This window comes from Pogoniulus pusillus, chromosome 14 (genome assembly GCF_015220805.1).
Source record: "Pogoniulus pusillus isolate bPogPus1 chromosome 14, bPogPus1.pri, whole genome shotgun sequence".
Classification (NCBI taxonomy): Eukaryota; Metazoa; Chordata; class Aves; order Piciformes; family Lybiidae; genus Pogoniulus; species Pogoniulus pusillus.
The window spans coordinates 25148236-25162147 of record NC_087277.1 but is presented as its reverse complement, the minus strand read 5'-3'; the positions used below and the strand labels follow the sequence as shown (position 1 = coordinate 25162147).

Here is a 13912-nt window from a genome sequence, read left to right as displayed (position 1 = left end):
CACAGAAACACTGCTTGGAAATGAAGGAAGCATACAGCTGTGGGTGTGCAGGGTTTGGGTGCTGCTTCCCCAGTGATCTTTTCTTTTTGAGTACTGCTTGAGGAGAAGGCTCCAATCCCTTTACTACCTCCAGACTTAAAATGTGAGGGAAGCTACATTTGAAGTGTGGTAGGAAACCGTAGGTGAGTACAAATGGAACTACAGTAAAAGCAATGTGACCAGCAAGATATTAGACCTCTCCCTTCCCCTTATTTGATTGTAATTCTATAAACTAAGAGAAGAAAATTAAAGTCTCAAAGTGTTATCTCTGGAGCAGATAGAGCAGATACAAACTTTCCCCTTGCTGAGGTCGAGATAGGAGTTTCTTCATGTGTTTGTCAGATCTTACATTAATGCATGCCCCACTGTGCCATAAAACATGAGAAATAATGGTTTTCTAGTGAAAACGAGTTCTGGATGTATGTCTAGGTTTCAGAGGTCTGCTTGCTAACCTCTGCATTATCATTGAGCAATGCTGTTTGCTCTGTTAGGATGTCTCCACTCATTTCAGTGACTTTATGGGAATGCATTGCTTCCCTGCAACTGCTACAGCGAAATTGCACAACCACAGCATAGTAGGGGTCAGAAGGGACCTCTGGAGATCATCTGGTACAAGGCCAGATCGATTAACAGTTGAGTCTGAAGCGTTCTCTATGCAATGCAGAAACTAACTCACCATTAGAAAGGAAACTTCCCAGACCATAGCTGTGCCTGAGCAGAGTGTTCCTCAAGCAGAAACATTACCAGTTTGTACTTTCTCACTCCTTACACTCTGCTTTTTGTGCAGAAAAGAACTTTGTTCCACCCCCTACCTAACTCCTACTTCCCAGCTAATATTAAAAGCAGAGACAGCTCTGTAAAGAAATTATGTTGCTGAGGTCATTGCTGTTATAAAGTACTCACTAGCACTTTGTGAAGTATGCAAAATGGAGTTGTTTAAAATACTTTTGGACACAGATTGCACACAATCCACACACCTTTTTTTGCTTTCTAGGCTATTTCTTCTTATTTCCCCGGATTTTGAGACTGAGGCATAGTAGAATCATAGAAGCGTAAAATCATTTTGGTTGAAAAAGACCTTTAAGATCAAGTCCAACCGTTACCTAGCTCTACCAAGGCTTGTGCTTTGAAACACCTCCATGGGGAGGCTGTTTCAGTGGTTGAGAACCCTTTCAATAAAGACATTTCTTCTAATATCCAGCTTAAACCTCTTGTGGTACAACTTGAGGCCATTTCCTCTCATCCTATCACATATTGCTAGGGAGAAGAGACCTCAGCTCACTACAGCCTCCTTTTAGGGAATTGTCAAGAGCAAAAGAGATCTCCTCTCAGCCTCCCTTTCTTCAGTCTCAACAACCCCAGTCTCCTCAGCTGCTCCTCACCTGACCTCTTCTCCTGACCCTTCAGCAGCTTTGTTGTCCTGCCCTGGACCAGCTCCAGCACTTCAGTGTCTTGTTGCTTGTCTGCTTTTGTTGCCTACTGATTACCCAATCTACTCCACAATGAGAACCCTCTAATTCAATGCCTATTCCTGTTTTTCTGGTGGTCTGAGCAACACTCTTTGTTTTTCCTCCCATCCAGGTACTGCTATGTGGATATTTGTTAGCAATGACTGATGTGGAATCTACATATGCAGACTTCATTGCCTCAGGAAGAACGGGTAGAAGAAATGCTTTACATGACATACTTGTGTCCTCTCCGGGTGGGAATTCCAGTGAACTGGCCTTAAAGTTATCAGAACTTGATATAAACAAAGCAGGTGAGTGACATTTTTGACCTTTTATTGCATTTATTTAAAACTAAAAGGAAAAGTAGTGCACAAAACATGGTTTACTCACAGGCATCGTTGCCTTGTGCCTGAGCAAGAAAAAGAGGGTTTTTTTCTGGTCAGCAGGGGTTGTCTGCAATAAGAAGCCCAGATGTCATAACTAGGAAGGGTGGTTATTTGGAAATGGAACATATGAATGAAAAATGAAAAGTCATTCTGCATGAAGTGCCTTGTGGCTGGGTCCATAGCAGCTTAAACTTCTAGAAAATTAGGTATAAGGAAGGAAGGGAGGAAGTCTTTATTAAGACCCAGCTTTTCATAGTATCCTTTAAAGAAGCTGGCTGGTTTGAAGCCTGCAGGAGAAGCCATCAACACTGGTCAGGCCACACCATGAGTACTGTGTCCAGTTCTGGGCTCCTCAATTCAAGAGAGATGTTGAGGTGCTGGAACATGTCCAGAGAAGGGCAACAAAGCTGGTGAGGGGCCTGGAGCACAAACCCTGTGAGGAGAGGCTGAGGGAGCTGGGGGTGTGCAGCCTGGAAAGGAGGAGGCTCAGGGCAGACCTCATTGCTGGCTACAGCTACCTGAAGGGAGGCTGTAGCCAGGTGGGGGTTGGTCTCTTCTGCCAGGCAACCAGCAACAGAACAAGGAGGGACAGTCTCAAGTTGTGCCAGGGGAAGTATAGGCTGGATGTTAGGAGGAAGTTGTTGGCAGAGAGAGTGATTGGCATTGGAATGGGCTGCCCAGGGAGGTGGTGGAGTCACCATCCCTTGAGGTGTTCAAGCAAAGCCTGTCTGAGGCACTTAGTGCCATGGTCTAGTTGACTGGCTAGGGCTGGGTGCTAGGTCGGACTGGATGATCTTGGAGGTCTCTTCCAGCCTGGTTGATTCTATGATTCTATGTGTCTGTTTAGAAAGATCATTGTGGAGCTCAATTTTGTTTTCAGCTGCAGGAGGACAGAACAATAGCAGTGCATTGTTGTTTGTCTTACCTGGATCTTTGTTTCTGGGTACATTGTCCCCTCTCTCTGCTAATACTTTGTCTTTTAAGGTGATTAACACAGTTCCACATCTCACTTTACCTCTAATCTTACCAAAATCTTTAGCTGATTGTAGCTGATACCTACAGGCTGGGGGAGGAGTGGATGGAGATTTGCCTGACAGAAAGGGACCTGGGGGTGTTGGTGGCCAGCAGTGTGCTCAAGTGGCCGAGAAGGCAAACAGCATCCTGACTTCTATCAGCAATAGTGTGACCAGCAGGAGTAGGGAGGCGATCGTGCCCCTGTACTCAGCACTCATGAGACCACACCTCGAGTACTGTGTCCAGTTTTGGTCACCACAGTGTAGGAGGGACACTGAAGTGCTGGAGTGGGTACAGAGAAGGGTGACAAGGCTGGGGAGAGGTGTGGCAAACATGACCTATGAGGAGCGGCTGAGGGAGCTGGGGGTGTTTAGTCTGGAGACGAGGAGGCTGAGATGGGACCTTATTGCCCTCTACAACTACCTAAAAGGAGGCTGTAGTGAGGCTGGAGCTGGTCTCTTCTCCTAAATTACTAATGACAGGACAAGAGGAAATGGCCTCAAGTTGTGTCAGGGGAGGTTTAGGTTGGATGTTGGGAGGAAGTTCTTTCCTGAGCGGGTGGTCAGGCACTGGAACAGGCTGCCCAGGGAGGTGGTGGAGTCGCATCCCTGGAGGTGTTTAAAAGCAGAGTGGATGTGGTGCTTGAGACTATGGTCTGGTGATGAAGGATGCTGGGATGAAGGTTGGACTGGCTGATCCTGGTGGTCCTTTCCAACCATAGCGATTCACAGTGATGAGATGTTGTGCTGAGGGATCTGGTTTGGTCAGGGACTTGTCAGTGTGAAACTAATGTTTGGACTCGATGAGCTTGAAGGGCTTTTCCAGTCTAAATTCTGTGATTCTCTGATTGTGCACCTTCACTTGAGAGGACAGTGTATGTTGAAGGGCTTACTTGAAATAGAGCTGGTAATAGGGCTGGGCAATTATTTTCATGTTACATGGGTGAGAGTTCATGAATGGACCTTACAGGTTTTTGAAAGCTCTTTTCAAACTTAGGAGAGGTTTTACACTTGTTTTAGCATCAGCAGGGGAAAACAAACACAACCAAGAATAAACTGTCAATAAATAGCTGCCCTCTTTGTGTGTGTGTTTTGCTGAGACAGCAGCAAGAGTTCTGAAACACAGCCTCATCACTGGGCAATCAGATGTGGGCAGTCTGACATTTGGGTGTTTGCAGTGCTGCTTGAAGGCAAAAATTCTTTTTCTTGGCTTTTGGGCTAATGTACATTCTAAGCCATTCCTTCTGCACCTATCAGTTGGAGATCTGTATCTTCTAGAGAGAGACTGGGAGCTCCTGGAGAGTCCAATGGAGGGCCACAAAGACCCTGAAGAGACTGGGGCTTTTCCCTGATGAGGAGAGGCAGAAAGACCTGGGGCTGTTTAGCCTGGAGAAGAACAGAGTGAGAGAGCATCTGATCAATGCTCAGCAATAGCTAAAGGGCAGGGAACAAGGGGATAGGGTCAGACTGTCTTCAGTGGTGACCAGTAACAGGACAAGAGGCAGTGAGCACAATCTTGAAAGCAGGAGGTTTCACTTAAACACAAGGAAAAACATTTCTGTGAGAGTGCTAGAGCCCTGGGGCAGGCTGCACAGAGAGGTTGTGGAGTCTCCTTCTCTGGAGACTTTCCAAACCTGCCTGGACGCATTCCTGTGCAACCTGATCTAGGTGACCCTGCTTTAGCAGGGGGGAGGTTGGACTAGATGATCTCTAGATGTCTCTCTCCTGACCCCCACCGTTCTGTGATTGCAGCTGGGCAGAGCTTTTAAATTTCTTCCTGCTGAAAAGGCAAAGAAAACCTGTATTAGTATGCGTGTAGGTGTGTCTATTTATTGTAATGTGATGAGACATGTAAGATGTTGGAAAAATACCAAGTAGGTGGCATTTGAAATGCATACCAACCTTCCTTCTCACTTACATTCTCTTCAGCCCCATAGAATCACAGAATCAACCAGGTTGGAAGAGACCTCCAAGATCATCCAGTCCAACCTAGCACCCAGCCCTGTCCAGTCATCTGGACCATGGCACTAAGTGCCTCATCCAGGCTTTTCTGGAACACCTCCAGGGATAGTGACTCCACCACCTCCCTGGGCAGCCCATTCCAATGGCAAGGTTCAAAGCTGATTTTGGTCTTGTCCATTTAGGAAAAGTTAAACAATCCCAATGTTTAAGTCAAGCTGTTGGAATGATTGCAAGGCAGAGCTGTCATCTTCTGCCAGCTCTAGGAAGAATTTGGCTTTATGCCTGTGATGTGTGTTGGGATGTGCTTTTTATGTGTAGTCAGCTCTGTAGTGATGAGAGTGGTTTCAATAACTGTTAGCATAATTTTCAATACACGATTCAGGAGTCTATTCAGTGTTTCTTGGGACCTTCTTTTGCAATTTGGGTGCCTTAATCTTTGCAGAAAATTGTAGAGAGTTGCTTATAAAATTTCCTTAGGTAGTAGCTATGCTGCACACTCCTTCAGGAGGCTATGCATTTGGGACTAGATGCAAGGACAATATACTTAGATTTTGTATTATTAGTACACCTAGGTGATGGATAAAAGCCTCCAAACCAGAAATACTTGAATATGCATTGTACTGTCATTCCTCTGAGTATTAGTGTGTTATCTCAAACTAAAGAGAGGCTAAAAAGCACTTTGCATCCCAAATTCCAGTTCAGAATTGTTTCCATTTAGCTGATATCTGGGGCTAAACTCCAGCAGTTGCTCTATCACCCACTGACCTCTCCCCAGCAGAGAAGAGGAATCAGGAAAAGGAGGGAAGACCCACAGGTTGAAAAGAAAACTGATTTAATGCAATAGCCAAACAGGTCCCAGCATCAGTACAAAGTGTATAAAGTTACACTCAGCCCAGCAAAGATCCAGCAGTCAGAACTAACAGGAAGGTGGCCCTCAGGAGCAGGAAAAGGAGCAGGGTTGGGAGAAGCTAAAGCAGGAAACTAGCAGAAGGTTTCCTTCTCTTCAGCAAACTTCCTCCTTTACCCTGAGTGTGATGCTCATGGTGTGGGACACACTTGTAGCCAGCTGGAGTCAGCTGTCTTGGCCTGGCATTCCAGCCCAGCAATACCAAGACAAAAATATAGTAGTGCTTAGGGGTTGCAGGTATGCATCACACCTGGCAAGACTAAATCAAAAACATGTTTTGGGGGTTATGTCTTAGTTCTTTCAAGGTGTATGTCACAGTAGACACCGAGTTTCATTTCTTTCTGATCTAAATTGATTTAGTATGAGGTGTCCCTGCCCGTGGCAGGAAGGTTAGAACTGGATGCTCTTTGAGGTCCCTTTCAACCTTGACAGTTCTGTGATCCTGTGATTTGATTCTTACTACAGCTACATGCAGCAAAGTGCAAGAACATTTGCTTTCAACTGCAGAAAGTAATGGCAGAGAGGGCTAATGCCAAAGGGGGGGAAAAAAGAGGTTATTATAAAACTAACTTAAATGAATATGCCCAAGCACACTGACTACCTTCACTTGGAAAAGCCTGAAGGTGCATTTCTTGTAAAGAACAAGAACAGCTTTGAAAGCATCAGAGTCATAGAATCAACCAGTTTGGAAGAGACCTCCAAGATCATCCAGTCCAACCTGGTACCCAGCCCTATCCAGTAAACTAGACCATGGCACTAAGTGCCTCAGACAGGCTTTTCTTGAACACCTCCAGGGACAGCAACTCCACCACCTCCCTGGGCAGCCCATTCCAATGCCAATCACTCTCTCTGCCAACAACTTCCTCCTAACATCCAGCCTAGACCTCCCCCGGCACAACTTGAGACTGTGTCCCCTTGTTCTACTGCTGGTTGCCTGGCAGAAGAGAACAACCCCACCTGGCTACAGCCTCCCTTCAGGTAGTTGTAGACAGCAATGTGGTCACCCCTGAGCCTCCTCCTTTCCAGGCTAAACACCCCCAGCTCCCTCAGCCTCTCCTCATAGGGTTTGTGTTCCAGGCCTTTCACCAGCTTTGTTGCCCTTCTCTGGACACATTCCAGCATCTCAACATCTCTCTTGAATTGAGGAGCCCAGAACTAGACACAGTACTCAAGGTGTGGCCTGACCAGTGCTGAGTACAGGGGAAGAATAACCTCCCTTGTCCTACTGGCCACACTGTTCCTGATGCAGGCCAGGATGCCATTGGCTCTCTTGGCCACCTGGGCACACTGCTGCCTCATCTTCAGCTACTATCTATCAGTACCCCCAGGTCCCTTTCCTCCTGGCTGCTTTCCAGCCACATCATTTCCATCATGTGCTATTTGACCCCTGCAGTGATTGCTGGTTATCTCCTCATTGATAAGCCAACAACAGATAATGAGGAGCTTACTAAATAATTGTGTGCAATACCTGAAATTCCTGTGCAATACTCTCCCTTCAAAATAGCTCTTCCAGTCTTCTTTGTGGTAAGCTAACAACCTGTTAACATCTATGCAATGGACTTAGAGAACTTCAAAATGCAGGTTGCACGTAGAATCATAGACCAGAATCATAGAATCATTTTGGTAGGAAAAGACCTTTAAGCTCATCAAGTCAAAGTACTACCTAACTTGACCAAGTCTGGTGTTAAACCATGTCCCTCACCACATCTGTGTCCCTAGGAATGGAGTTTCAACTATCTCCATGGGGAGCTTGCTCCAGTGCTTGAGAACCTTTTCAGTGAAGAAGTTGCTTCTCACATCCAACCTAAACCAACCAACTTGAGGCCATTTCCTTTCACTTGTTACTAGGGAGAAAAGACCATCACCCACCTGGCTCCAACCTCATTTCAGGGAGCTATAGAGAGACAGAAGGGTCTCCCCTCGGTCTCTAGACTTAACTCTGTAGCAGTGCACTTTATCTAACTTTAGTAAAAGCCACACCATGTATATTTGATAAGTAGAAAACTGCAACAAATCTTGAGACAGAAGGCAAAAGAAAGCATTACAGGGCAAAGAGTGTATAGCTCACCTGCTCAGCTCTCTCTGAAAATAATCAATGCCATTCCAAGAAACTTTACATTCACACCAAGGGCAAGGTCCTGCCCCTGAATTGGGGTAATCCCAAACACAAATACAGGCTGGGCAGAGAGTGGGTTTCTATCCAACAGTGCTGAGGAGAAGGACTTGGGGATCCTGGTTGATGAGAAGCTCAACATGAGCCATCAATGTGTGCTTGCAGCCCAGAAAGCCAACCATGTCCTGGGCTGTATCAAAAGAATTGTAGGCAGTAGATGGAGAAAGAGGATTCTGCCCCTCTGCTTTGGTGAGACCGTGCCTGGAGCTGCCTGTCCAGCTCTGGAGCTCCCAACACAAGAAGGATATGGAACTGTTAAGAGTGGGTTCACAGTAGGGCCACATTCTCCTGCTTGTGGAAGAGTGTCTGGAAGGCTTCCCAGCAGAGAAAGACCTGGGAGTGTTGACTGCCATGGTTTAGCACCAGACTTGCTAGAGTTATAGTGTTGGATTCTGAGATCTTAAAGGTCTTTTCCAACCAGAATGATTCCATGATTCTACTGCCTCTACTGCCTCTGCTTTGACCTCTTTGCAGTTTAATTCATGGATTTTTCTTCTTTTAACTACTGTGTCAAGCCAGTTCAATACAAGTTACTTAGCATCTTTGCAAGACACAAGAGACAATGGTGTATTAACATTACTCCTCACCTAACATTATTCATTATTGGCCCAATATTCAGGAACTTGTGTCTTATATGCTCTTAGCTTCCAGCTGCCTCAACCTGTTAAGCCTGTAGTTATGAGGTGAAGTACAATACTTTGCACATAGGTAATAACAGACCATTGTCAAGGCACTCCTCAGCTATCTTTAGCCAGGCTTCGAGGTGCCTGCTCACTGTGCTTTCTGTTCCTCAGGTGGTTCTGTGGTTTGCAGTGTGACAGCTGGAATGAGTGCCCGCCGGGCATGGTACTGAGAAGGGACAACACAACAAACAGCTTTAACAACCTGCTGCTTTTATTGACATTGCCTCTCACAGATTGCACTGAGTTGGAAGGGACTCTCGGAGGTCATCATGTCCCGCCTCCCTGCAGTAAACAGGGACACCTCCAGCTAGATCAGGGTGCCCAGGGACACATCAAGTCTGATCTTGAATGTCTCCAGGCATGGGACTTTAACCACATCCCTGGGCAACCTGTTTCAGTATTTTACCACTCTCATTGTGAAGAACTTTCTTCTTATGTCCAGTCTGCTCTCCCCTGCTTCAGTTTCAAACCACAGTCACTCTTCCTTGGTATAATGAGGGTTTTTTCTCTTATTGTCACAATATCACAGTGAATCAAGTCCTGTGAATGAATTTCATAGTGAAAATTTCATTTTGATGAAATTCTTAACTCTTTAGCTGCTTTCAGCCTGAAATGAAAGTGATAGTGGGGACTGCAGCCAGAGGTGCAGTTCTGAAGGTGTCTCTTGAGATGCAAATACGACTGCCTTAGTAGTAAAAGGTTTTGTATTTAATGCACTGTTTCAGTTTCAATTTCGTTTTGCTTTGTTTTTGAGACTGGTACTGGAACAGCTGGGGTTGTGGGAGAAAGGTCTTTGCTTTAAGGTGGATCACTTGTCCTTTTCTTTGTTGTAGAAGGAGAAGGAGATGCCCAGAGAAATCCAAGTGAGCAAACAGGGGAGGCCCAAGGGGAGGCAGCAAAGCAAGAAAGCTGACATCCAACTTTGACTGACTGGAGCAGCTGCTGGATGTTTTCAGACTACAAGAGCATGCTGGAATAAATTTGTTTCCATGAGCAAGCTGGTGGAAAAGAAAGTGCATGTGTCTTCATTGCTGGAACCCACTCAACACAACACTAAAAATGGGGGTACAAGCTGTGGCAGAAGACAGAATTTTCTCTACCTCTGTCATTAGCAATGGTTGAATGTGTTACTGGTTTCTTGGGATAGTGTCATCAGATGGATCCCTTCGTAATGACTACTTGATGGGAACACTTTTAAGAAGTAGAGCAGGTAAATCTTGTAGCAAATGGCCTTTGTAACGTCAGAGGATCTAATTGTGTATCTTAAGCGAAGGCTTGTGTGATCCTCAGAGCTTAAAATTCTCTGGCCAGAGTGTTCACCCATTAAAGGACTGTAAAGAAAGCACCATTTTTAGAACTCTCTCTCTCTGTTTTACAGCCCTGTTCTTTACAATGGGTTTTGTACCGTGCGACTTAGATGCTCCACACTGCCCCTTCTCGACTGCTGACGAAGGACATTTCTGTTACTGTGAATTTTTCTACCACGCGTTTTGAAAGGGCTGGGGTTTGGTTTTGTTTCTTTTGCATAATGTGGTGATGTGCACATGAGAGATTTACAAAGCCAACTGCTCGATTCCACTCTGCTTAACCTAAACCACTTGGCAGCATTTGGTACTAGATGAGCCTCCAAAGCGAGTTGTTAATGTGAATACTTGAGCGTGTTTCGTGTCCTTGGTACGTTTTTGCCACTTGCCTGTAGTTAGTTGCATATCAGAGACTCAGATTGAATCTTTTGCGTTCTTATTCCCCCTTTTTTTTCTAATTTTACTCCCAATTTCTTAATCTTTCTCTGAAGTATTTTTTAGAGACGTTACTCCAGGTATTTTATTGCTATGGTAGTTTCAAGAATACATTTATAGCCTTGTTTAGGTTACAATTCAAGCTGATTCCGTGGTGCTAGAGGTTTTCCTGGTTCACGTTGTTCAAGGTGGGCCTTGTTTACACATGAGGAAAGTAACTGGCACAGATCATTGCCAATTACATGTTCTGGTAGAAGTCTTTTTGTTTGCAGGGTAGTCCAACCCGTGGATCTGCCAGGGGGACTATGCTTTCTGTTCCTTGCCTTTGCCTCAGTGGATCAGGCTGTTGAGTTTGCACAGCTAGTAGCCTGTTACTGATGCATCAGATACGTCTGAGTGCTCAAAGCTGCTACAGCAGCCTTTTGGCTCAGAGGGGGAAAGGGAAGGGGGCGACTTGGTATCTAGCACCCAAAAGACTGGACTTCTTGCTTCTCAGCTGTTCCAACATGACACTTCAAACTGGACCTCCACTGACATACCAGGATAGTTTGTCCATCCAGGGGATCACCTAAAGTACCTACGACTTAAAAACCTATTCTGCAGTAGCTGTGCTGATTGATTTTCTTCCCCTGATGCTGTCCCAACAGATAAGGCCAGATGTGGTGCTAAGGGACGTGGCTTAGCACTAGACTTGGTAGTTAGATAATAGTTGGACTTTAATGATCTTAAAGGTCTTCTCCAACCAAAATAATTCTGCGATTCTCTGATTCTCTGAGGCTGAATGCTGCAGAACAGCACAGCCACCCCTCGGTGTGACTACGGTGAGTGATGAGAGGGACTGACGAGTAAACCATGGCAATCACATCAACACCAATCACTGAGTCAGATTTGTTTTCTTTTATTAACAGGAGGTGATGTCACTTTATATATAGTATATATATATATATTATATCTATTTTTGTGTTGTTGTTGGTTTCAGGTGTTCTGCACTTTTTAATGTTTGTAAACTTTTACTAATATGAATAGTGTGATTGCTTCCTGAATATACTAATCATCAGTTACCAAATCACCTTTGTGGCCACAGCTGTTTGTTTCTACCATGATGTATCATAGTACTTGTCACCTGAAATTCTTTTGTGAGATGTGTGGAGAAAAAAAAAACAAACCAAACCCAAACCAACAAAACCAACAACCCACAACACTTCGAATCAGTATTATGAGCTCGTTTATTAGTGTTAAAAGAAACAGACCAAGCCAGCAGTGTGCTTGTGGCTCATTAGTGTAATATTAACTCTCACCTTTTCTGGTTTGGAAGCTGAATGCCTTGCTGTCTTATTAGCTGTCGAATGCCCTGTCTTCTTGGTAACACAAGTAGTTCATTTGCTTTGAAAACCTTCTTACCCTTCAACTAATTATTTATCCCTTTGTGTCACTTGGTGTTCCTTTCAGAGTTAACACATAATGATTATTGATTTCTTGTTATTCTTTTTTAATCATTTCCCCCATTTTGCTCTTGCATCCAAGTTCTTCAAGCTGAATTGGTTGCCCTTTTATCATGGTCTAGCTACTGTCAACCTAGCACAAACACCAGAAGGAAATGAGATTCCAGGGGGTTTTTTATAGTGTTATTTTATTGACAGTCCATGAGACATCATCAATATAATGTTGCAGACAAGGGCAATAGTGGAATAAGTAATAATAATAGTGCATTAAAGAGTTGACTTCACTTATTTTCCTTCAGTGTTCTTATTTGGCTACACTTTCCTTCTTAACTCTTCTGTGTTGTGAAATAAAATGAATTTCATCCTTTCCTCTCTATTTGGTACCTGTTTCTTCAATTCCTCCTCTGGTTTTGTTTTGATTTACAAAACAATTGTGGAGACCTTTGCTGGTTTTTGAAATGCACCTGGGTTGTTTTTCCCTTTTCTAACTGTGTTTGGAAGTAAGCTTGCCACTCTGGCTTCTGTTCCCTGTGTTTTGAAGTAAGCTTGCCACTCTGGCTTCTGTTCCCTGTGTTTTGAAGTAAGCTTGCCACTCTGGCTTCTGATCCAGCCTTGTCTTTCTTACGCCAGGTAAAACATTAAAATGTTTGTTTAACAACTAAGACCTCTCCATAAGCTCTGCCATAAGAACTGCCAGCTTAATAGAACGCTCCTTAATGATTTGGTTTGGTGGGAATACTGTGGGGGGGGGGTTGTTTTACTGCCTCTTTTTAGTTGTATGTTTTGAGTGCTTCCTTCACCCTGACATCACCTCAAAAGACAACCTCTGTGCTCATGTTCTTGCTGCCTGTAATAAAATTGATGGCTGTTTGCAAGCTGCCTGCTTGCAGGGTTTGGCTGCTCCATCCACCTGAAACAGAAAGAATGCAGAACTAGAATTAAGACAGAGATACTGGCATTTCTTTCTCCTCTTTATTTCTGTTTGTGTTGTCCGTGTGCTTCAGAAAGCTTTGATGAAAAGACAGCAGCAAACAAACACACACCATGATTTCCTCAAATGGCCAGTTAAAGCCAGAACATCACCATGACCTTCATCTCAGAAGTCACCCAAAGACATTTAAAAAGGTGAGTGTACCTGCTGCTCATCCCTGCTGTTTCCCTTGCCATGGTTTCTTCCCACAACTTCAAAGTGTATCCCTCTATGAGTGACAAGACCTGAGGAGTCATAGTTCCTGCAAATGAAGCATGTTATCTGGTGTCCAGAAGGAGATGAGCAGCTGCTGAAGTGGTTCAGCTGGAACTGCTGCAGTGTGAAAACTTTCCTCAGCTAAGCAATTTCTCCTCAATACAGACCACATGCACCTTACCATAACACACATTAACTGCAAGATGCATGTGAAGGCAGAAACACTCACTCTGAATGCACAGGCACTGGAAAAGCACCGCTACTGCATGTTGCCCATGCAGCTCTCTGCAGGTAGAGCTGCAACAGACTGCACCTTAATTTGGTTGGTATAAGATTTTCAAGAGATCTCATGGAATCACAGGTCAGGGCTGATCAGATTTGATCAACTATTTCTTCTATCTGATGTTTCAAATTCAGTCAGATTTGCTGTTCATGCTAATGTGTGCTTCTGCATACCTGTGTAGTAATAAGGAGGGCCCTGGTTTAGGCAGTGACATGTAACAGGGTGTCTAGTAGTCATGCGTGAGGTCCTGTGGGTCACTGTGGATCTATACAGATGTTACACCTACACTGACACTGAAACTGTGCTACATATTCAGATATCACAGACCAAATGGGAGGACACAGCACAAAAAAATGCTGTGTGATACTTGGCTTTCTGTGGCATACACTCATCTCTGGATACACAAGTGCCAAGAGGGCACAAATCAGTGACTCAGCAAGAGATCTTAGTTTCCACAGCACCATCTTTGATCCTGCAATGCAGGCAAAATGTAGGGTGTGTAACATCTGATTATAAGTCATCATTTCCCTAGCAACAGACTGATATCCTCAATACATTATAGAGTATACTTCAGAGAAGAGGGCATGCTGGAAGGGAAGAAGACAGATGACTTAGCAGGTCTTTTTTGTCTGGAGCTCTTCTCATCTGGGA

General features: G+C 44.5%; 1 protein-coding gene across 2 annotated transcripts in view; it reads left to right on the top strand.

The window, feature by feature from the left end:
• PKIA (cAMP-dependent protein kinase inhibitor alpha) overlaps nucleotides 1-12168 on the top strand; it is a 50819-nt gene extending 38651 nt beyond the window's left edge. For both annotated transcript variants that reach the window (XM_064154627.1, XM_064154628.1), the window contains exons 2-3: nucleotides 1621-1798; nucleotides 9445-12168. In XM_064154627.1, coding sequence (XP_064010697.1) covers nucleotides 1648-1798; nucleotides 9445-9524 — 231 coding nt within the window. In that variant the 5' untranslated portion in view covers nucleotides 1621-1647 and the 3' untranslated portion in view covers nucleotides 9525-12168. The remainder of the gene's footprint in view (nucleotides 1-1620; nucleotides 1799-9444) is intronic.
• The last annotated feature ends 1744 nt before the right edge of the window (nucleotides 12169-13912 follow it).